The 24,931-nt window shown below is 36.6% G+C and overlaps 1 protein-coding gene across 1 annotated transcript; it reads right to left on the bottom strand.

Moving 5' to 3' along the window:
• Positions 1-15,511: 15,511 nt before the first annotated feature.
• LOC110893435 lies at positions 15,512-17,470 on the bottom strand. Its single transcript, XM_022140545.1, has 3 exons — positions 16,937-17,470; positions 16,642-16,826; positions 15,512-16,451 (listed from the first exon to the last, which is right to left on the bottom strand). Exons 1-3 carry the CDS (start codon positions 17,468-17,470, stop codon positions 15,512-15,514), a joined length of 1,659 nt encoding a protein of 552 aa, XP_021996237.1.
• Positions 17,471-24,931: the final 7,461 nt, after the last annotated feature.

Genomic DNA, 24,931 nt, shown 5'->3' with positions numbered 1-24,931 from the left:
CGCCGCTGATACTTCCTATATATAAGTGCTTTTATGTAACGCCTCGTATTTCCGTTTGTCCATGTTTTTTAGAAAATACGTGTTCGTTTCCTATTTTTGGAATCACAGTCGAAAAACGGATTTAAAAACGGAAAACAATGCATTTTACGTGCTTTTAACGCAACCGACATCATTTACGTATCTCAATCCAAAAAAAATAATATCCTACGATATTTCACGACGTTCAATTGTGAAAACGGGTTTCAGAAATTTATCGGGCCACTCAAAACAAGGGAAGTGGGCTTGAGGGCCTTGGGCCCAAGCCCACTAACCAAACCTAATTATAATAAAGTTAGCTAAACCCTAATCCCCCTTTCATTGTTTGATAGGCCACTCCAATCTTTTCCTCCCCAATGCACCTTACATCTCTGCAACTATACAAACCCTATCCATCCTCCATGTTTACACACAACACACATGAATCCACAGTCAAAGACCCCCTCCCCCTCTCCTGATTCTTTTCGGCAGACACGCCAGAACCGGCGTCAACACCGGCGCGTTGTTCTGACGAAACCCCGACCACACATCTCCAATTCCTTCTCCCGGTTACTCCCTTTCTCCTATTTTCTCGTCTGTTTGGCAGCCATGTCGGCGACAGAGTGTCGCGAAGTCAATAATGAAGATGATGAAGATGGTGGTGGAGCAATGCCAACGACGGCTTCAGGCCGACCGGCGTCGCGGGGCTGTGGTGGTGTCCTCCAACAAATTTTGACGATAAAACCCTCATCTCTTTCTTTCATTTTGGTTTATGTTTTTGTTTTTTTTTTTAATCTGATAAGGATGATGATGATGGATTAAGATGGTGGTGACGACGGCAGCTGCGTCGCCGCCGTCTGTGGCGGTGGACGACAGTGGCAACGGTGGTGGTTCACGGCTTGGGTTATTTTAGTTCAGTCCGCACCGGTCAAACAGGTTCAGATTGTGTTCGGGTTAGTTCACTCAGGTGACTCGGATCAGCTTGGCTCGGGCCTCGACTCGAGTTCCGGTCAACATCAGTTTGGGTTCGGTAGTGGAGGTAGGCGTGGTTTACCCGTGTTTCGGTTCAAGTTCAGTTTCGATTCACATAGTTCAGTCCATGTTCGGGTCTCGGTTCAGTCAGCACAGGTCAAATCTGTGACAACTGTCAAAATTCAAGGTATCCGTACAATTATTAAACAATGATTAGTGCTTAATGACTGTGCTGAATTACAATTAATGACTTGAATTGCTTTCTGGTTATTATTATCATACATACATGTGCATCATATATTGCAAATGACATATCATTATTGCATGCAAACTTTGTCGATTCAAATGATGCATGAAACACAGTTAGCATAGTTATCAGACAAATCAGAAAAATGCTGACGGAGTTCAGTACATAGACAGACATTGTATTAAGACACAGAATGAGCCAGAAACCAAGTATTACACTAGTATAGTGTGTAGGAAAGTAAGGATCACAAAACTGCCTTCCTAGTGATAGTTTAAGTGCCGGAAAGTGCCTGATAGTCACTTAAATTGCTGAATTCAGCAAAAATCAGCAATAATAAGTATTTAAACACTAGAATATCATGCAGAAATATGGTTAAATGGTCCAGAATACTTTCCTAAGTGTCGGGAATCAAAACTGTCACAAAAGGTAACATAAAGCACACTAAACTGCATAGTTTAGCACCTTAACGAACCGATAACCAACCGAACAACTGAACATTACCCGAAACACCAAATTCTCACTAGAAGCATTGTTTTAACATTTCCAAGCTAATTATGGTCCGCGAACATCATAACACACTATATAACAATCAATAACTAATAACCTAACTATAACACTTAGAATCTAACCATAAACCTTAACTAATCTTTACAAACCAACTAAACACCCCCCCCCCTTGTGGATGGTTTCATGTGGCCCCCACCCCTTTGTTTTTATTTGATTATTTAATTAGACTGTGTTTCTTCTTTATAAAACATATGAACCACTAGAATAAGGTGTGTTGGAAAATATAAGAACTAACCTAAAGGTCATAACCATTTCATTCTCACTCCACACATCACAAAAATTCTTCTCCTTCCTCTTCCCTTGGTCTCGGCCGAACACCACACCCACACTACCATTTTCATCTTTCAAGCTCCATCCATTCTACATATATACAAAGGTGTTAGAAGGTGTATAAGGAAGCTTGGAGCTCATGGAAGTTGAAGGGCCACTCACATAAGCTTTTATCCACTTCTTCTTCCTCTTGAGATCATCCCTAGCCTTGAGCCAGTAGTAAGAACACTCTACAATTCATTTTACATCTTATTTTGTTGGTTAAAAGAAGATACAAGTTGTTAATCAAGAAGAACACTAAGAATCTTGAACTTGAAACTTGAACATAAGACTAAATACATAAGAAATCATGATGTTTATGTGATGTTATGCTTGTTGATTGTTGATTGCTCATGTTATTGATGTAGATCATCATGTGATCTTGCTAGATAGTGATTAAAGACATAATCTAGCAAGATGAGAGGATAATTATGTTAAGATCAAAGTAATCATCCATATGTAAATCATGAACTTGAAAGTATGAATTGTTTTTCTTGTAAAGTGATGATCAAAGTAAGTATAAGGTCTTGTAAATCTATGATTTCAAGAATGATTTTTTCAAGAAATCAAGTTAAAAATACAAAGTTTACTTAATCTTGGTTCTTAAAGGAATTAACCATATTTTTAGTGGTTAAACAAGTGTAGGATCATGTATTTAACAAGAAAAATCCAAGAAGAAATATTTTTAGAAAAATGATTTACAAGTTGTGAAGATCTAATTTCTTCAAAAATGAAGTTTTTAAATAAACAACCACACTTTAAAGGGTAACTAAGCTTACTAAACACACTAGTAAGTTACTACAAATTTTTGTAAATTTTCAAGTTCATGAAGTAGTAATTTATGCTTGATTTTGGCAAATTGGTAAGTGTTGATTGTTTTATTGGTGATTGTGTTGATTTATAAAAGAAAATTTTATGCTTTGAAAGCATGGAAACCTCCATTTTTAAGGGAAACTGTGGCAAAATTTTCCTAAAAATTAAACACTTAGAAAAATATTTTTAAGCAAATATTTACAAGTATATTTTTAACCATGAATTTTCATATAAAGTTTGCCATAATTTTTGTTACAAAAATTATAAATATTGGAGGTTGATTTTTGTAAATAAAAGTGACTAAATATGTATTTAGGAAAATATATATTTAGAAGTCACCATGTGTGTGATTATTTGTATATTATGTGTATTAGTTATATTATTTTAGGACTTGAAATAATATAACTCATCAAAATACCAAAAATTACAATCCAAAATATTACCAAAATTCCAAGAGAATGAGTATATAAATTATACCCACAATATTGGAGAAACCGAACAAAGGAATATAACTCACAAAAAAAAACATATTCCGGAAATTCTATTCATAAGTATATTTTGGTAATTAGTATTTTGGACACCAAGAGAACAAAATATGATTTTTGCAATTGTTACAAACATATATCGTATTTTTGGTAAGGAGAAAATATATTATTTTTGGTAAGTAAAAATATATATTTTTCTTGGAATTATTAGAAGATATATTATTTTTGGGAGAAAATATATATTTTCTTGAATAAACATGAAATACATTATTTTCGGGTGAAAAATAAGTTTATATATATTTTCCAAGTTAAACTTGAAAATATATTATTTTTGAGACTTATATGAAATTTAGAAATATTTTTGCCAAGGGAAAAATTATAAGTAATTTTTCTATGTAATACTTCTTAAAATATATTTTGGGAATATATATTGATGTATTTTTATTAGAAATATTATTCCGGAAAAGTTAATACAAAAATTAAGCATGCGATACTTAATAAACACAATGAAAATACGTATTATCGTACGTACAAATATACACCGGAATACGTCATCGATACCTGGCAAAAATGTTGGTGCAGTTGTCTGTCAACTACATCTTCGTTCGAGTCTTAGGGTAGAGCTGATTGTATTGTGAACAGTAAACGAGAAATCTTATATTACACAGGGTCGCTTATAGGGTATATAGGGTGGACCGCTTATATGTCACTATATATATAGGATCGCTCATATGTCACTAATATGGATCGCTTTTGTGACGTGATGAGTGGGTCGCTTATATGGACATGTCCATATAAGCGAACCAGAAGGTCTATATATATAGGGGTCATTTGAGCGGTTCCAGGAGCGTATATATGTATGTGTGTGTAACGGCAAAGCTCTGCCCGTTTGTCTCCAAGAGCTTGTAATTTGACAGTTAATCAATACAGGAGACGTTAAGTAGTGAAATCAAGCTTTACGAAGACTATTTCAATGAATTCCGCCTCTGAATTAGTCTAAGCACTCTTCTGAACGACTTGTCAGGTCGATAAACGATCCTACAAGTGGTATCAGAGCTCAGGAGGAAGAGTTCTTGCCGTTTAGCTCGATTTTCGCTCAAAATTCTGACTTCTACACCTTCTTTTCTTCATTCGGAAAGATTTATTGGTCGGAATAGTCTCAAAATCTCAGGGATTGTGCGCAACTACACAGAGAAAAACCCTAGAAAGTTTCGGATCAAAATTCGAAGTTTAAGTGGATCAAAATTGAAGTTGAATTTGGATCGCTCGATCGAACAGGTTCTGAATCGCTTATTCGGTCGAGTTGTGGATCGCTCATTTGAACAGGTTGTGGACCACTCATTGATACAAGTTGTCTGAACCGCTCGAACGTACAAAGTTTGAACCGCTCGAACGAACATCTCTTGGTCCGCTCGAACGAATAGTGTTTGGGTCGCTCATCCGGTCAAGTACTTGGTTCGCTCTTTAGTCAGCTCGCTTATTTGACAACTTCTTTGAACCGCTTATTTGGTTGTTGTCCGGTTCGCTCCAAAGATTGTATCTGGTCCACTTTTGCATCCGATTGTTGTTCTGATCCGTTGTTAGTCAACAAACACGTGTTGGGTTTATTTTGTGAAAAATGACGATGTTATTCGATGAACAAGAAAACAATAAGCTTGAGGATTTTAATAATTGGTATATGAGAAATATGGATACCGATTATAGAAATGTGAGCTTGGATATTTGGACTGGAAGTTTTGAACTATTCATATGTCAAAAGGAGGAAACGTTGAAAGAAATAGAAAACCGGTTTAAAATTTTAACGGACAATATGTGGTATAGGGGTATTAAGTTGTCAAATGATGAATATCTATCAAAATTGACAACTGCTTTACCTGCTAAATTGGATGAGTTTATGGTTGTGCTAAAACGGAGAGATTTCTTTCCAGAGCTTTTTCAATATCAGTTCTTTAATGAAGTTAGAGCAGAATGGTATAAGGAAGAAAAGAAAAGGAGGGAATTCTTGTCTGAGATGGAAAAGAATTTAGATAGATTGGAGCTGGATGTACTCATTGAAGTTGATAGAAGAGTTTGTGGTTTTCTTGCAACAAAGAGTACTCTGAAATATGATATCAAAAGGAAATGTTATATTGATGATAATATGAATCCTTTTGATTTTGTTAACTCTTTCGTGCAGGAATCGACAAGATGGAAACAAAGGATGCTCCAAAAGATGAGGAATCTGTAGAGTGTGGATCTTCAAGTTCTGCATCAGAATGCTCAAAATGTGACTGCTTCAAGACTGAAAATGACAAACTCTTGAAGGATGCGGAAAGTTTGACATCGAAAGTCAAGAAGTTAGAAGATGTGAAGCAGGCTGATGATAAGAAGATTCTTATAGTTCAGGAAAATTGTGAAAAGTTGAAAGCTGAAAATGACAAACTGTTAAGTAATTTGAACAGTTTAACATTTGAAAACAAGAAGTTGAAAGAAAAAGAAAAGTTTTTTGAAGAAAAAATTAAAGATTTTGAAATTAAAAAAACAAAAAGTGAAAAGGAATTTCAAAATCAACTGAAAATTCTTGAAGATGGGAGAAATGTTTTTAGCCAAAATAACATTGAGAAGCAAAAATTGATCAATTCACATCTTCAGAAAATTATAAATTTGGAGAAGGAATGTGAAAGTGCTCGAAAGAAAATCAAAGAGCTGGAAAAGGAGTTTGAAAGCAAACAGAAATCATCAGAAAATGAAGATTTTTGGATAAAATTGGAGAACAAAAATCTGAAAGCTAATGAAGTGAAACTTCAAGAACAGATAAATGTCTTGGAAAATGAAAAATCTGTTCTTGAAAACTTGAAAAATGAAAATGAAAAAACAATCAAGTCTCATTTTGAGAGAATATCTCAGCTTGAAAGTGAAGCTGAGAATTCGAGGAACAAAATTGATGAACTTGAGAAAAAATTGATAGGTTTTGTGACTTCATCAGACAATTTGAAGTTTCCCTGTCCAAAACCAATCAATTCTGTTCCAATGAGTGACAATGTCACAAACTTTGACAAAGTCAAAGTTAAAGATTGTGATGAAAAATCTGATGATAAAAAGGAAAAATTTCAGAAAACTGTTCTGCAATCAACTGAAAAGGGTGAATGCTCGAAGCAAAAATCTTTGAAAAAGAAAGCAGAACAGAAACAAAAAATTAAAAATGAGAAAATTGTTCAAAAAGATATTAAAAGTTCATCAGATCGTTCATCCAATCAAAAGAAAAAAAACACAAAAAGTAAAAAATGAAAACTCAAAAATTGTTGGTAATAAGTGGTGCAGGTCGGACCACAGTGCTTCAAAGCCAAATCCAGCAAAGTTGAGAAAGGAATATCACCAAGCCAAACAATGCTTTGATCTAAGTGTTTGGACTCAAAATGGTGATTGGTACGATAACAGAGTGTGTTACAGTTGCGGATATCACGGACACATTGCTGTTAACTGCCAGTACTGGAGTTATGAGACCAGGATGTGCTTTAACTGCAATATCAAAGGTCACATTGCCAGAGATTGCCCAAGGAGATCGAATGAAAGATTGAGGGCTAATTCTCAGAAATCGGCAAAGATTCAAGTCAAAGTCAAGCCCCAGGAACAGAAGGTTCTGAAACCTAAAGTTCAAGAACAGTCAATTCAGGAAAAGAAAGTGAAGCTTTCACAGGGGCAAAAAGACCGACTGAGAAAGAAGAGGAAGAAAGCAAGAGAATATCTCGAGAAGATATTGTCCTCGGGTTCACGGTACAAACAGAATAACAGTTCTGATGAATCTACTCCCTCAGCTGCAAAGACAAGCAAAAAGAATTCATTAGATACAAATCTGAGGACAAAAGAGGAGAAGAAGAAGAAAAAGGTCGGCAATGAATCTGACGTACCGAAGTCAGACAAGCCACCTTCTGGCGATGAATCTGTTTCTTCGGAAACAAAGGAGCCACATGTCGGCGATGAATCTGATAGGTCAAAGTCAGATAAGTCACCTGCAGGCAATGATTCTGGTTCGTCAAAGCCAGAGGAGCCATTGGTTGAAGTAAAATTGTCGAAAACACCCAAGACTGGTCGGGCTTGGGTGGATCTTTTTAAATGAAAAACCTGACTTGCCGGAGATCCCAAGATGGTATTGTGGATCATGAATCGGCATCTTTCTAAATTTGTGCGTGAAAAGTTGCAGGATTTGCCGGAACTCCCAGGTTTGTAAGCGAGGAGTAGGAATCGGCACTTTGAAAATTCAACCAAACAATGGTAATTGGTTGAAAAACAGGTTTGAAAGTTTTTAGTTATGGAATGGAGTTGATCTTACAAGTGGTTAAATCAAGGTCATTGAATTGGACTTGATTTAATTATCATTCAAGAATTTGGTAAACAATGTGATGATTGTGCCCCATTTTACAAAAGGTAACAACAACTAAACTTATTTTCCGGAAAAACCATTCTGATTAAAACAAACTTGAGTGTTTTGAAATCATTATGGGAAATAGTTTGTTGTGAGGGGGAGTTCTGATTGTTTAAGCCAAACGGATGGAGAATTGAAGTGATTCTCATCAAGTTGTCATGTTCTGTACAGCTTGTTTTCAATTTTCTTTAGATGTATTTGAATTTTAGGGGGAGTAAGAATTTTTAGAAAATCCAAAAACATCAGAAAATTTGAAAATGTCAAAAACATTGAAAAATTGTAAAAATGAGTTTTTGTTGCATAAAAGAGGATATGATTGTAAATCAGTGGACTATCACAGCACGCTAAAGAAGTGTAATGCCAAAATGTGATAAACGGTCTCACTGATGATGTGACGATAGGTTTTTGTACATTTAGTAGATTTATTCGGGATATAAACCTAAAAGTTCAAACTTGTGAAATTTGTGGGGAACATTACTTGGATATATAGGTAACCCCTGAAATCTCGTTTGAAAGGTCTCGTATTCTGATATACTAGGTGTTTATACTCTATGATGTCTGGGGTATTATTCCGGGACTTCTGCTGAACGGTAGTTCTGACCTAGTCCTTGGCTAATACTTTCCACAAAATGCTTGAAACATAGCATAAAGCCCTCAGCTGATTAGACAATAAAATTGATAATCATCTGTTGTAGCTGAAAAGATCCTCTAAAGGGGACACACTGCTAAGTCGAAGCTGATATCTCTCTGCTGAACGGAAGTTCTGACCTGAGATCCCTCAGTTCTCGCATCTTTCCCCTAATTTATGTACAGACATCATTGTAGTATTCATACCTGTAAGACTGAATATTGGGATTCTGGATACGGGAGTATATTCAAGAGATGGGACACATGAATTGAACTAAGTTCATAAAATACCTAAATAGTATCCTGAATAGATTGAAAATTGTATAAAAATTTAAGAGGACAATTATATTGTCAATCTACGTGAATCGTTTAGAACTTAAAACGATTAGAAGCTTAACGGTGCTTGTGTTGTGTCTCAAATACTGATATGATCCTCTTGCACAAACTCACAAAAATATGTTTGTATATATTTCATTTCTGCATTTAATTTCTGTCTTTGCATTTATAAAATCCAAAAAGATTTTCGACAACTGATGTTGGGGAGCTGATTTTCAAAATCTCAAAGGCTAAACTTGATAAACAGACAGGTTGGTTAAGTCGTTTGAAATGTTTAAAATGATTCATTAGATTGAATCAGAAATTGGAATGTTTCAAATTTGTAATCTGTGTTTAATTGTAAAAAAAATATCAAATGATTAGTTGATTCATTAAGTTGAATCATAATTGTTTTTGTATTGTGATAGTGTGTCTGAGTCTTGCAGGTTTCTGATCCTGTTGCTACAGATAGCCAGGAGACACATCAGAACCAGAGAAGAGCTTAAACAGAGAAAGCCAGGAGTTGATTTCAATGGTGATAACGATTTCCAGACGGAGATCCTAGCATGATGATAGGGGAAGTCTGACGAAAGTTAAAACCAGAGAAAGATCCAGGCATATGGTTTCAGGAAGGAATTTCTGAAGAAGGTTTGATTCCAGGCAGAGTTCCTGAAGAAGACCGAACAAGATTGATGAGCTGTGAATGATTGAAGACTCTCACTAAAGATTCCGTCAACATTCAAGGGGGAGTCTGTTGGTGCAGTTGTCTGTCAACTACATCTTCATTCGAGTCTTAGGGTAGAGCTGATTGTATTGTGAACAGTAAACGAGAAATCTTATATTAGACAGGGTCGCTTATAGGGTATATAGGGTGGACCGCTTATATGTCACTATATATATAGGATCGCTCATATATCACTAATATGGATCGCTTTTGTGACGTGATGAGTGGGTCGCTTATATGGACATGTCCATATAAGCGAACCAGAAGGTCTATATATATGGGGGTCATTTGAGCGGTTCCAGGAGCGTATATATGTATGTGTGTGTAACGGCAAAGCTCTGCCCGTTTGTCTCCAAGAGCTTGTAATTTGACAGTTAATCAATACAGGAGACGTTAAGTAGTGAAATCAAGCTTTACGAAGACTATTTCAATGAATTCCGCCTCTGAATTAGTCTAAGCACTCTTCTGAACGACTTGTCAGGTCGATAAACGATCCTACAAAAAATATACAAGAATTTGAATACAAGCATAAATACACCCATCCTTGGGAAGGATATACATGTATAAATACATAAAAAGTAACAAGTTAAAATATATTGTTTTAACTGTTATTCTAAAATTTAACAAATATAATTTAAGTTAAAATATTTATTATTTTAACAAATAATTATATAACTTGGAATAATATAAAGGACACAATAAAACGTAACTCAAAGACACTAATTAATACTAAGTCAAGGCACGACCCACTCGTCTAATAGACCTTAGTACGTTGTAGGTAGTCGTGCACGCGAGTTAGCAGCTTTGGGTTACGATCAGATACGAAGAACGCAAAATTGTGAGTTCATGTCCCCCTTTTCTTTTAACTGTTTTCGGTTTTATAACTTCGGGGGTGAAGTACATGTTACAAATTGTTTACAAACGTTTATATGTGGTATGGTTAGCTAAGGAAAGGTACTCCTAGATCATGTGAGTGGTGGGTACAATGCTTAAGACCATTAATTCTCGTAGTAGGACCGAGGGACATGAGTGATAGATCTATTTGGGTGTTGCAAGCCCCACCCATGAGGACCGGGATTTGGCCCATGAGGTGACTATGTCTTACAGCCGGAGGCCCGGTACAAAATCTGCTAGGATTGAGCCTTCCTGCATCACGTCACGCATATTAATGGCCTTCCAAACCATTAATCGATCTGTTTTCCTTGTTTTCTTTCATACCGGGTTTACAAAACATACATACTTACAATGATTATAAAGGTTTATTCGTGCACACATACAAAACACATGAACTCGCTCAACTTTTGTTGATGTTTTCAAACTACATGTATTTCAGGAAATTGAATGTGGATCTGGCGGGCGTTTGGAAGTTTCAAGTGATGTTGGAAATAAAAGATGTCATCCTGTGTCTAAGTGTTTGGATTGTGCATCTTATCCTAGATAAGATGCATAGTTCAAAGCCTAGTTTTTATTAGTGTCTTTTGTCGAGTCCTTTTTGGAACTCTAAAACAATTTTCATGGCTTGTAACTAGGATTTGATGTCTATGTTTGGATTCGAAAACAATGTTGTTGTGATGTTTTAAAACTTAAATCAATGGATGAACATCTTGGTTTTATCATATAGTTGTTTGTTATGGTTGAATGCAATGATATTAAGCAAGTCACACATAATCACGCTTCCGCAAAAGTAAGGGTGTGACAAAAGCAGTCATACCTGGTCACTGTCGGTATGAGGCTTGGTAAAAATTTAAACAATGCGAATCTTATCACTTTTATGTTTTTAAATAAGTATTATTTATGTAAAACCGAACTCGAATCGATATAGTTAGTAACTAATTACATTTTTCTGGCACATTCTTATATACATTGTTTATATTTATATTATGAGTAATTGTTGAGTTTTGACAAATGTATCGACAACTTGCGTTGTCGGGATCGTCTAAAACAGAGGAAACTCTGCCCGTTTTTCGTAAAATTCTATAACCCGATACCCATTTATGTTCTAAAATCGACACTTAGCGAAATTCAAATAACTTTTATAACAATAATTATAAATGTACATTTATTTTTGACAATACTTCGTATTTTCGATAGACTTAATTTAGAATTATTTCATAAACTATATAAAATATATATATGTATATACATATACTTATCCGTCGACTAGTTATACTCTAATTTCCAATTCAAAACCTCCGTCATAATTCGATTACTCATACACCTTCGTTTGCCCATATAGGGTAACCATGGTGTTCCATCCTCCTAATCTCATACACTCGTCAACACTTGGATAGTCGGAAGACTTAGCAATTTGTGAGTATACTCGAACCCATTTTACTTTTTAAACACTTTTAGGTGCAACATGTATTCTATGTAAAAACACTAAACACTTGAAGCTATTTGAATCATACTCAATCCACATGTAAACATGTTCACCTCCCACTAGTCTATTGGGAGTTAATCTATGAACGATTTGATGCTTGTTAATCTCTTTTGCTATGTAAACTATTAGTGTCTATATGCTCATTAACTTCGTACAAGCCTACCTTAACAATTATAGCGCTATAGGAGTAATGCACCGCCCACTAGTCTCGGGGTATTGTTAAGTTAAACATGTTACCTCCCGTTAGTTTTTGGGATAGGCTACTTTAACATATTGTATTCTAGGGTTTGAACATATAGTGACACCGTTTCAGCGTATTAGTAACTTGCATCATGTTATTTATGTTGGATATGAACACGTTAACAATTTTATTCTATATTATGATATGTAACAAAACTTGTATACTCGCCAACTTTTTGTTGATTATTTTAATACACGTTGCAGGTTGATAGACTCGATGATGTTATGAAGAATGCAACTTAGGTGGACTTAGATACACATCTAGATTAATTTTGTTATTTTGATGTATTGTTGAAACAATGTTGTCTTTTGTTTGAACTTGTATGACATCTTAGTCTTGAAATGAAATTGGATTTAAATTATATTGTCACATAGTGTTATGAAGTCTCTTGCAATCTCGTTTCGTCTCATCCCAATGTTTCCGCCATCGGTTGGGGTGTGACAGATTGGTATCAGAGCCATAACTATAGGGAATTAGGAAAAGTAGGAATGCTTTTACCTAGTCTATAGTTTTAGAGCCTTATTTTTAGGTTTTTGTAAGTCCCGAAAAACAGATCTTTCAATGATATCAAACAATCACCAAGTTTGTGCGGAATCCAAACTTGGTGACATTCAAGAATCAAAATGAAAATAACAAGAACACCGAAATAACCTTTAAACTTGCACACGATTCTATTACTATGAACTAGCAAAATCGTCTGGTACAAGCTCACAACTCCAAAACCGCCTCTTTCTCTCTCTCTGTAGGAATTCTGAAACAATGAGGCTCAAACCCTAAAACAAGTTGAAAACTTGTTTATATACATAGACAAGCCCACTTCCCACATGGGCTCCCCTTGGGCCTGCTTGGCAAGCTTGGCCCAAGTGACCTATAAAGGTCCAAAACCTAATATAAACTAACCCGGTAAGGCCCAATTTGATGATTCAGTCTCACACTTTAGGGCCTAACAATCTCCCCCTAGACTGATGCCATCAAATTGTCTTCAATACATGAAATCAGCAACGTCTTCAATGAAGTCTATGGTTGTCGCTATGCTACAGATGTTATGGAAGTTCTTGACTTCTAACTGTCAGCACCGGGTCTCTTTCTTTAGCTATTGTGGTTAGCTTTATATCAGGATCATGATCAGCATTGCTTGAAAATATTGTTAAAAAGAATGTGAGAGGAGGATTCTCAACAGATCTTTTCTTCTTCAATCTTTTTCTTTCAAGCAGGTTCACGGTTCTTCTTCAAATGCACTTTCATTGTCAGATGGCATTTCGTATCCGGTTCTTCTGACTCAGGTACATCTGTTGTTGTGCTGCTTCAGGCTTCTTCAGCAACTAACAACATCTCAGTCTTCATCAACCCCTGTTCTTGATTGAAATCAAGTTCTACACATGCTCATAAATTCATAAGCAAACATTTCTTACGCAACAGGGAAAGTACCATATGAACACTAGGTACATCCAAGTACTTGTACTCGGATTTCACAATTTAAACTCTTCAACTTTTATGATCAGTCAAATCTTCAAGAATGGTTACATTTTTTATTTTAAGAAAACAAATAAATACTCTATTTTTTTATAGAAAAGCAAGACACTATTTTTGTATTTTTTATTTTTATTTTTTTTATTTTTAAGAACTAAAAACAAATAAAAACTCAAAATATGAACAACTACCATAATATACAATTACAATTGCAATGGGATCAAAATTCGTTCTTAGACAGACTAAGGAACACTTTTCAGTACGAGCCTAATAAAACTGGTCTATGCGATTGCCAATATGTTTGTCCACTTAAACTTTAACGCTCAACTTTCAATTTTTCAACTTTGTGATATGCTTAAGGTAATTATACTATTATACCTGTGTGTCCCATTCCAAGGCATACCCCCGTGATCAAGGTAAGCACAACGATTCATCGTAACATGTGAGTATACTAATGGCATCCTTTTTTATTTACAACGTTAGACCATTGGTGACAGGTCAGTACTTTCGTATAGCAGAGCGACCAATGATTATGTCCAACGAGGGTGAGGCAAATACCATTTTGGTACGAATTTGGCTCTTTGAGTATTGGGAATTTTCTCATTTTGAGATTTTATTCCTTAGGGATTTTGTCCTCTTGGGATCTTTTAAGATATCCTGACTGTGTCTAGGTTTGCATATAATTTGGATGCAACAGAAGGACAACCAAGATATCCCCGGATGAATCAACAATATAAAGACCCGAAACCTCAGACGTTGGCTATCAATCAACGCAAGATTTAAGACCATAAAATCATACGCTGTTGGTATGTTACCCACATGGTACATAGTTCGTTATGTTTATATCACTTAGTATCTTTTATCATTTTGAGCGTCAACCCTATCGATATATCACAGTAGATCCTAGTCTTTTCAGTTATGGCACCTTACATGTGTTAGTCAAACCCTTTAACACGAACATTTATTTCACTTCCCATATCACGTAATTTATCTTTTTGGCCTTTTCATTTTTCAAATGTGTTTGTATTTTTCTCATTTTCTTTTCTTTTTTTTTTCTTTTGAGTAAAGGGTTACCCCGGTGATTTTATATATTCACAAACAAAACAAAACAAGTAGTAAGGAGAAACCCTTACTAGTTCAAACATGAGACATGCCTCATGAATGTGGAACAAATGAAAACAAGAAAAACTATCTAGACACAACCACTAGACTAACATCTAGGAAATAATAAAGCATAAAAATCAATCAGCCTCCATCATCTACGACCGAGTCTCCATGAATCTCCCACTTCTCGAGAAGTATCCTCACTTTAGGCGTATTCTTGAACTTTAAACCCATCAATTTATATCAGACAATGTCAAAAATCGATGCACATATCTTTTCTGGTAGTCTTGCATGGTTCTTGAATAATCTATGGTTTCTTTCCTTCTAAATAACATAAGCGGATGCAGCAACAATCAACCAACAAACTAGGTTAGCAGCCGATTTGGATCTAGCCCGATGCCGAAGCCAATCCACAATAACATTCCACTTTGCTTCCACATTACTCATACCTGCTTTGGTTCGAATCCTCTCCCAAATCTGAGCCGAGAATTTGCACTCAAAAAATAAATGATCATGCGAGTCAATATTTTCATAGCATAGGAGGCAGCACATCATATTCATGTTATTTCTTCTAGTGGTATTCCATTCAAGAATTTTATCCTGAGTCATCAATTTACGCTGCATAATAAGGCACATAAAGAACGCATGACGAGGAATACACTACACAAACCAAACAATATTAGACCAATCGACCTCCGGTTCACTAGCTCTGATTGAATTCCAGACTCCCGAAGAAGAGTAGTCACTAAGGTCGTCCCCATCTTTCCAAAGTAATCGATCTTGCATATTGTCATCCCGTTGTACCTGATCAAGTTGTATAAGAACTGGATAAGTGTCTCTCTAAGCATCAGGCCATAACCACGAACCATTAGAGGACACATCGGCTACAGTTGCTTGTAAAGAAAACCCTTCCCTTATGATAACTCTAGCCGATAGGAAGGAACTCAAAGGACCAATAGCACTCCAATTGGCATGCCAAGCTGATGTGCGTCTACCATCACCAATTCTGGACCAAATATAACCTCTAACCAGCGACCAAAGCTGTAAAAGTTTCCTCCAGCTCCAACAGCAATTTGGAACAGCCTTACAATCCCAGAAGTTACGGCCCTTTAACCTGGACGAGTGAATCCAAGCAACCCATAGCGACTCACAGCTTGTTAGAATGCTCCAGACATGCGAAACCATAAGAGCCTTATTGACATCACCAATCTGTCTAATACCCAAACCACCTTCAAGCTTTGGAACGCAAATAGATTTCCAAGAAACCTTGGCCTTCCCATGCTGAAAAGAACCTTGAGACCAAAGGAAATTCCGCATTTTTGCTTCTAAGTCATGAATAATCCGAGCAGGCAAAATGAAAACCGATGACCAATAGACATGCATAGCTGACAACACCGAAATAATGAGCTGTAATCTACAAGCAAAAGATAGAAGTTTGTTCTTCCAGTTGTGAATACGCTGATCCAAACGTTCAACCAGGATATTGCAATCCTTATAAAGGAGGCGAGTAGATAAAAGTGGTACACCCAAGTAACGCACAGGAAGTTTCACCTCCATGAAGGGAATAGTACTCATAATAGCCATTTTAACATGATCAGGGACATTACAAAAGAAACCCGTACTTTTCTGAGAGCTAGGAACCAAACCCGACATTTTAGAGAAATCCTTAAGAGAATTCATAATACACCGAGCCGAATCTACATCTCCTCTCGCAAAAAGGAATAAGTCATCCGCAAAACATAAATTAACAATATGTTGCTTTTCACACTTATTATGGAACCTGAATGATGAATCAATTCTAATCATATGCTGTAGAATACAGGTTAGCACCTCCATAACAAGAGTAAAAAGATACGCGGAAAGAGGGTCACCCTGCCTTAATCCCCGCTTACCATTAAAAAACCATAGACATTATCGTTGATACATAACAAATATGAAGTAGTAGACACACATACCATGATCCAGTCTACCATAACTCAATGAAAACCAAAACCCACCAGAACTTGTGTGAGGAATCCCAGTCAACTGTGTCATATGCTTTCTGAATATCAACCTTAAAAGCACATCGAGGTCCAAAATTCCTATGGTAGTTGTGCATCAGCTCTTGAGTAAGCAGAATATTATCCGATATTTTCCGGCCCGGAACAAAAGCTGACTGATTAATGCTAAAAATCCCACTTAGAGTATCTTTTATCCGATCCACTAACACCTTACTAATGCACTTTTATATGACGTTACAACAAGAGATCGGTCGTAATCAGTTACTCTCGAAGGAGTCGTGATCTTCGGAACCAGAATAAGAAGCATATGATTTAATTGTTTCAAAAGCTTCCCCGTGTTGAAAAAATCAAGGACCGCGTTCGATATATCACTACCCACAATATCCCACGCATTCTTAAAAAAAGCAGCCGTAAACCCATCAGGCCCCGGAGCTTTATCATTACCAATTGCAAACATTGCCGACTTTATTTCTTCAAGTGTAATAGGCCGCACCATGTTACTAGCCACTTCCGTATCTAACTTTTTAGTAAACAACTCAGGAGAGGGATCTAGCGAGACATGACCTTGATATCCCAAAAAATTCTCATAATGATTAACTAAGGCATCAGGAACATTATCACCCTCATGAGAGGTACCATTAGCATCAGTAATAACATCTATACAGCTTCGATGATTCCTACTCTTCAGCGACATGTGGAAATAAGCTGAATTCGAGTCACCCACCCGCAACCATTCCACTTTGGATTTTTGCTTCAAGAACCTTTCTTCATCAAGACAAGCTTCCTGGAAATCACACATCACTTTAGTTTCTTCAATCCTTAGCTCCTCATTTGTCGGATCCTAATCAATATCCTTTTGTAGTTTTCCAAGTTTTCCACGAAGATCCACGACTTTTTTGTGCAGATTACCTTGAGAAAACAAAAGGGATCTTAGAGGAGATTTCAGCAAGCGCAACTTCTTCATAACTTGGAACTGGTACACACCACTAATAGAAGTTTCCCATTCCGATTTAACTATTTCCAAGAACTTCGGTTTGTGAACTAAAAAATTGGCGAACTTAAATGGTCTCGGCTTCGACTTAGCAGCTTTTGGAAATTTTAAAATGCATGGGCAATGATCTGAAACTCCTTATGGTTGAAACAAAGCAACCGAGTCCGGATATTCAGACACAAAAGGGGCATTACCCAACACACGATCAATTTTCTTCAACAAACCCACACCATTTTTCGGCTTTTGGTTCCATGTAAAGTGCATAGCCACTTGATTAACATCAAACATTTCAATATCCTCCACACACTCCTTAAAATCTTGCATACCTGGAGAAATAGTAGAGACGCCAATAGACTTATCTTCTAGGTTAAGCGCTGAATTAAAGTCCCCCACTATTACCCAAGGATCATTATTTACCATCACTTTATGCATTCTAAGTTGTTGCCATAACACCTTACGTGTAACATAATAGTTTGCCGCATACACAATAGAACAAAAAAGCATTCTCCTATCAACTTTAAATATAACCTGAACGTGCATAACTTGAGGCGTTTGAGAGAGAACCATAACATCAACAACTGCCGGGTCCCACCCAAGAATAATACGAGTCCCTTTTTGACAACATCCTCCGTTAGACGTCCAATCCCAGTTCCGAAAGACAAAGCTACACACTTTACTAAGATTATTCACATCCACATGAGACTCAAGGATCGCACATAAGCTGACATTATTATCCTTAACAACCTGACAAACCTCCATTTGTTTCAGGGGGCGGTTCAACCCCCTAATATTCCATGTGGCAAAACTAACCATTTAAAACCACTGTATCAGGAGTGCTTGCCCCTTTTTTAATTATGGTTCCATGGTTATCTTCTCTAATAAACTCATTCATTTCGTTGTACACTTCTATTACCTCCTCATCGTCCGAGTTCTCCTGATCCATATCCACTCCACCTCCAGTTTTACTAGAGTCCCCTTTGTCATTCCTTAGAATATCAAACGGATTATTCAAAACCACACTACTGGTCAACTTAGGTTGAATATTCATGTTTCCCTGCGTTTTGGGTGCCACTGGTCTATACTCAAACTTTTGTTTTTGTTTGTATACTGGAAATCTAGTCCGTCTAGCCACGTTCCTGTTATCCACACCCGTATATCCCTCTGCATCAGTAACCCTCACATTTCAGACCCATAGCTTGTTTTACCTCCTTTTCCATTTGTCCTTTATTCCCACCATTAGACACTCGAATAACCTGCTTTGGACAAGAGTCCTCATTATGGCCAAAAACACAGCAACGACCACACCTATGGGGACTCCATTCGTATTCAACATACATCTTCTCCTTAACAAACCCATCCCCATCAAGACGTGGGATTGCAATGACCAATTCCTCCATGAAATCATTATCAGCTGAGATCTCAATAAGAGCACGGGCATAGCTACTTCGACCCCACATATCTACGCACATTGATGTTGTAAAAGAATCTAAAGCCTTCGGCACACCAATTGCCGTTGCAATCAAACTTAAGCCATCGTCTGTGTAAGCAGCAATAGGAACCTCGTGAATCTTAACCCATACTTGGACCTTTTTTACTTCCTTCTTCTCAAGTTTTATCAACGGCGACCAGACTTCCAATAACATCGGATGTGAACGAATAAACCACGGACCCTCATTAAGAGCATTCATCATACCCGCTTGATCCCCAAACTTAAAGAAGAAAAACCCATTAGCGCTAATGTATTTTTACATCAAACTCTTTTTGGATTTTCTGAGTTTTCTCCCCCTAAAGTATATATTTGTCTCTCTCTCCCCCTAAATTTGTGCACAAAACGTATGCGCAAAATTACCATTTACCAGGTAACGGACACTTTATGTACAAAGTAATGAACTAGGAAAGAGAAAAAATATTTTTGCTAAACCGTTCTGTTACCATATTGAAGACTAATCAAAATCAAATCAAAGTACTGAATTTAAATTGTACCTTTTGCTGATCTTATCTTACTTCTCTAATCTCCTCCAAAGGAAACATATCATCTGTAAATTTGAACTTTTTGCAACAGTGAAATGTTACCCGTTTTTATCTCTGGAACAACCGCTATCAACATTCCAGAGATTGTTAACAGCTCCTCCTTAGTTGTTCCTGAAAAGTAAGGAGATTAGTAAGACATTAGTACCCAGTCCATCGTGGTCCTGGGATTTCCTGAAGCATCAAAATAAGACACTTCTTTTAAACACAAGTCCCCTTTCGTTTTAAGGATTGGAGATGTTGCTGCTTTGGATTTGGGTTTCCAAATCTGTTTCGGCTTAGCAAACGCGTTTGTTGCCTTCGGTTGAGCAACTTTACCTGTTTCAGGTTTGTTAGTTTTAGAAAAACATTTTTGTTCCTAAACAGTCTTGTGTTTGTTTTTAGCAACATTCCAATCCCCATCAGAAGGTTTAACCTTGGGATTCACATTCTTCATTGCCTTAGGTGAAGATACCTTCATTGGCTTAGAATGGTATTTATCCTTTGATGTAACCCTCTGACTTTGCACATGATAGGGTATATAGGGACGATGTGTGCAGTTTCGAGCAATGTGACCAACAATGCCGCAATTGAAGCATGTTTGTCTCTTCATGTAGAAAGCATTCTGATCAGCTAGATTTGCTCTTGCAGGTCCTGAAGGACGAACCGGTCCTTTCTGCGCTTGTTTGTGCTGCACATTTCTTGCAGACGAAGATGAATTTGGATGCCTATACTTGTCGTTTGCAGGGGCCTTTTGTGGTGGAGATTTCTTCTGAGTTTTCTTATTTTGTGTAGACTGCACGTCTTGTTCAGAAATCTCAACAGTCTTTCCGAAAGCTTTGTTAGCACAGTCAAATGCATATTTCTCACATTTGCCATTACTAACTGGCTTAACAAAAGCATTTTTCACATTATGAGCCTTTTGTGGACTATTGCTTCCCGTTGAGGACTGTGGAGAGCCTGATTGTAACACCACGTAAAAACGTGTCCAATTATGTATAGACACGTGTCCTAAACTCTAAATATGCGAAAGATTGAGTTTAAGGGACTAAAGTTGACAAATAGTGAAAATATGTAAACGAAGGGACTAAAAGTGTCAACATGCCAAACTTGTGCCTCTGAATGACCATACGTGAAGAAAATATTCTTAAACGGGTGATCAATTGGATATAAGAAGCCGTTTGTGAAAATAATCGGAAGATTATAAAATTACAAGGGTTAAACGTGTCAATATATCAATTCTGACCTCTGAGTGACCTTTTAACGAAACCGAGGCTTCGAAATATTCAAATATACTCCCAAGAATAAGTGATAAAAGTTTCACGTGGTTTCAAGATCGTTAAGCATGTTTTCAAAACTTTGGGCTATAAATGTCAACTTGATGAAACTTGTATTCATAAGGTTATGTAACGAACCCGAGCCTAATGAAGTTAGTCTATTCATCCTTGAGACTCAACAAACTGACTACAAGGGACTAAAGCTGCCAACAATGAGGTTAAAAAGGGTTAAAATCGATCAGGGACTAAAGCTGCCAATAGGGCTGTAAACGAACCGAACAAACATGAACAAGGCCTTGTTCGTGTTCGTTCGTTAAGGAAATAAATGTGTTCATGAATGGTTCATGAACACTTACCGGACGAGATTTAATGTTCGTGTTCGTTCATTAAGGAAATGAGTGTGTTCGTGAACGGTTCACGAACACAAACCAACACAAATAAATTTGGCGAACGCGACGAAGGATAAAGATAGATGGCCCAGAGAGTAGCACTCGAACTTGAATCCCTTATTGTGGAACAGAGGTCGATCGTATTCGTGGATGTAAATAATGAGAAATGAAAGGGAAATGATACATAAACAAGGTGAAAGTGGGCTTCCTAGTTTAATTGTTAGGGAAATAAAATAAATAAAAGTTTAATAATATAAAAAGTACAAATAAAATATAAGAAAGTACAAAGATCTTCAATTAAAACATGAACATACGAACATAAATGAGCACAAATCAACGAATGTTCATGAACACGTTCACGAACACCTTATCGAATGTTTACGAACACAATCGAACGAACGAAACCTTTGTTCATGTTCGTTCATTTAACTAATCGAACGAAATTTCTTGTTCATGTTCGTTCGTTTATTAAACGAACGAACATAAAGGAACTTCCCGCCGAACAGTTCACGAACTGTTCGTTGAACGTTCGGTTCGTTTACAGCCCTAGCTGCCAAGATTCAAACAAGTTTTAACCTGATCAGTCGGTCCAGGCGGGCCGCGTAAGTCTTCAAAGACTCTTACGCGGGCCGCGTAAGACTGCCAGTAACTGAAAATGGTTGCCATGTGCGGGTTAGGCTGTTCCACCGCCTTAACTTTGATTGTATCGACTCTAGGGGCTGTAAGTCGGTTTAATTCACTTGCTAGGACACCTGGGGTGATCCTACGGCCCCCCTTAACACCTGGAAAGGATCCATGATCTTGTGAATTGTTATATAAGGAGTGCTAGTATTGAGTTCTTATGCACACTTGCAACATTTGCTAATCTACAACATCTGGAGCTTGCTAAGGACAAGGAGAAGACTATCAAGAGTAGAAAAGACAGCTAGGACCATTAGTAAGCCTCTAATTACTTGTTTAGTCGTTTTAATTAGCTTAGTTGCCTATAAGTCAAACTTATCGTAAATTAAGTTTGACTTTCGTTTTAATTACATATGGACCAGCCACTGATCAAATTGAAAGTGGTTATGGGACCACATTAAGGTAGGTGATTAACCCCTAAAAGGGCACCTCCTAATTATCTCGTTTGACTGGTCAATTGTCGGGTCAAAGTAGTTTGACAGAAAGTCAAACTGGACAGAATGTTTGAAAATGATTAAATTAATAAACCAGAGGTTCTAAATTATATTTTAACATTATTAATGACTTGGTAATTAATATTAAATCATGTTTTATCAGTCCTAACCCGGCAATTAATAGTATAAGTTCAGTTTATAACCGAAAGTCGCAAAAGCTTGACTTTTGCTTTGACTTTTAGTTCTGACCCGTTTAAGCTCAATTCTCCCATGTTTTGAGCTTCCATTAGGACCACATTACTCAATAGTATAACCCTCTGAAGTTATATTGCATGGTGCCTAGTGGTTTGATTATATGCACTTGATCGTAATTATGCTTAATAATGCCTTAAACGCCCTTTTGACATACAACTAAGATTTTTAGCAATATGCATGCACTAACACCTTTCCTACTGATATTTAGACGTCCCGTAAATTTGACATCAGTTTGGGGTCTAGAATGGGAGTTATGCTCAATAGCGTAATTAAGAAGCTTTTTGTTATTTAAATGGCGTAATTAGCATAAAGCCTATCTAAACCCGATTTTTTACACCAAACTTTTTACTTACTGATGTTAAATATTATTTTGGGAATTTTGAAGATTTTTATTTATTTTTAGGCTGAGCGTAACATAGGATTATAGCTTGATTTCGGTAATTGTCGGTTTTACCTTTTTTCATGCATAAAATGAGTTTTACATAACTTTTCAATGCCAAACCTTTTGCTACTGATCCTATATGATAAATAAAATATTCTAAACTTGTTAAACCGTTCAAAAACTCAGATTTCCTATTTTAACCCGAATACCCCTTTAAACCGACTTTTAAGCGTTTTTAGCACGTAGTATGGCTTAAAACTATTTTTGGCATATAAAACTTATTAACCACTGATGTTTTAAGCTAATTTATATAATTATACAGTAAGCCAAAGTTTTTAAACTCAGAAGTGTATTTTGACCTTTAAAGCCTATGTGAAATTACCAAAATGCCCCTACGGTGCATAGTTTGGTTATATAAGATAAATTTCACATATATAAAATACCCTACTGTTATAACTTATAAAAATACATGTTTTTACTGTTTAGATCAGACCTGAAACTCAGTTTAACATTTAAACTCTTTTATGATCATTAAAATTACTAAAATGCCCTTAAGGGACTTGTTTTGGTTTAAATTACTTTTTAGGCATATATGTTAACATCTTACTGATGTATTAACATATTTTGGGCATAATAATGATTAAGACCTGTATATAATTTATTTGGTTATCCGTTACGCGTTTATGCGTTCGGATCGGTTTACGTGACTAGTTAACGTAAAATAGCCGAAACGGGCTTAACCTTATCATTAAATTCTCATTGTAAGTCCCATTAAACCGGATCTTTCAATGATATCAAACCTAATCTTGTGAGAGTGCGGAAACCAATCACAAGATGATTCAAGATAAACACGAAAAACTGAAAAACGAAGAACAATACCGAATCACTTTCAACACTTGCACACGATTCTATTACTTGAAAAGCAAAACCGTCTAGTACAAATGTTTTCACAACCAATCGCCTCCCACTCTAGCTTCTCTAGGAATTCTGTAACTTGGAGGTTCATGCCCTGAAACAAGTTAAAAACTTGTTTATATACATAGACAAGCCCATTTCACTACATGGGCTCCCCTTGGGCCTGCTTGGCCCACATGGCCTAAAGCTTGGCCCAAGTGACCTATAAAGGTCCACAACCTAATATAAACTAACCCGGTAAATCCCAGTTCGTAACCATAGGCCGTTGTATTAATTTGATGCGTCAGTCTCACACTTTAGGGCCTAACAATCTCCCCCTAGACTAATGCCATCAAATTGTCTTCATAACTTGAATTCCGCAACGTCTTCAACGAAATCTATGGTTGACTCTATGCTGCAGATGTTGTGGAAGTTCTTGACTTCTGAACTCTCAGCACTGGGTCTTTTTCTTCAGATTTTGTGGTTAGCTTCATATCAGGATCTCGATCAGCTTTGCTTGAAAATCTTGTTAAAAAGAATGTGAGAGGAGGATTCTCAACAACTCTTTTCTTCTTCAGTCTTTGTCTTTCAAGCAGGTTCACGGTACTTCTTCAAATGTACTTTCACCGTCAGACGTCGTTTTGTATCCCGTTCTTCTGACTCAGGTACATCTTGTTGTTGTGATACTTCAGGCTTCTTCAGCAACTAACAGCATCTTAGTCTTCATCAACCCTTGTTCTTGATTGAAATCAAGTTCTGCACATGCTCACAAACTCATAAGCAAACATTTCTTATGCAACAGGGAGAGTACCATATGAACACTAGGTACATCCAAGTACTTGTACTCGGATTTCACAATTTAAATTCTTTCAACTTTTGATGATCAGTCTAATCTTCAAGAACGGTTATATTTTTTAAGTTTAAGAAAAAAAACAAATAATCACTCTATT

The sequence above is a fragment of the Helianthus annuus genome, chromosome 12 (genome assembly GCF_002127325.2).
Source record: "Helianthus annuus cultivar XRQ/B chromosome 12, HanXRQr2.0-SUNRISE, whole genome shotgun sequence".
NCBI lineage: Eukaryota > Viridiplantae > Streptophyta > Magnoliopsida > Asterales > Asteraceae > Helianthus > Helianthus annuus.
This window is presented reverse-complemented; position numbering and strand designations above follow the sequence as displayed.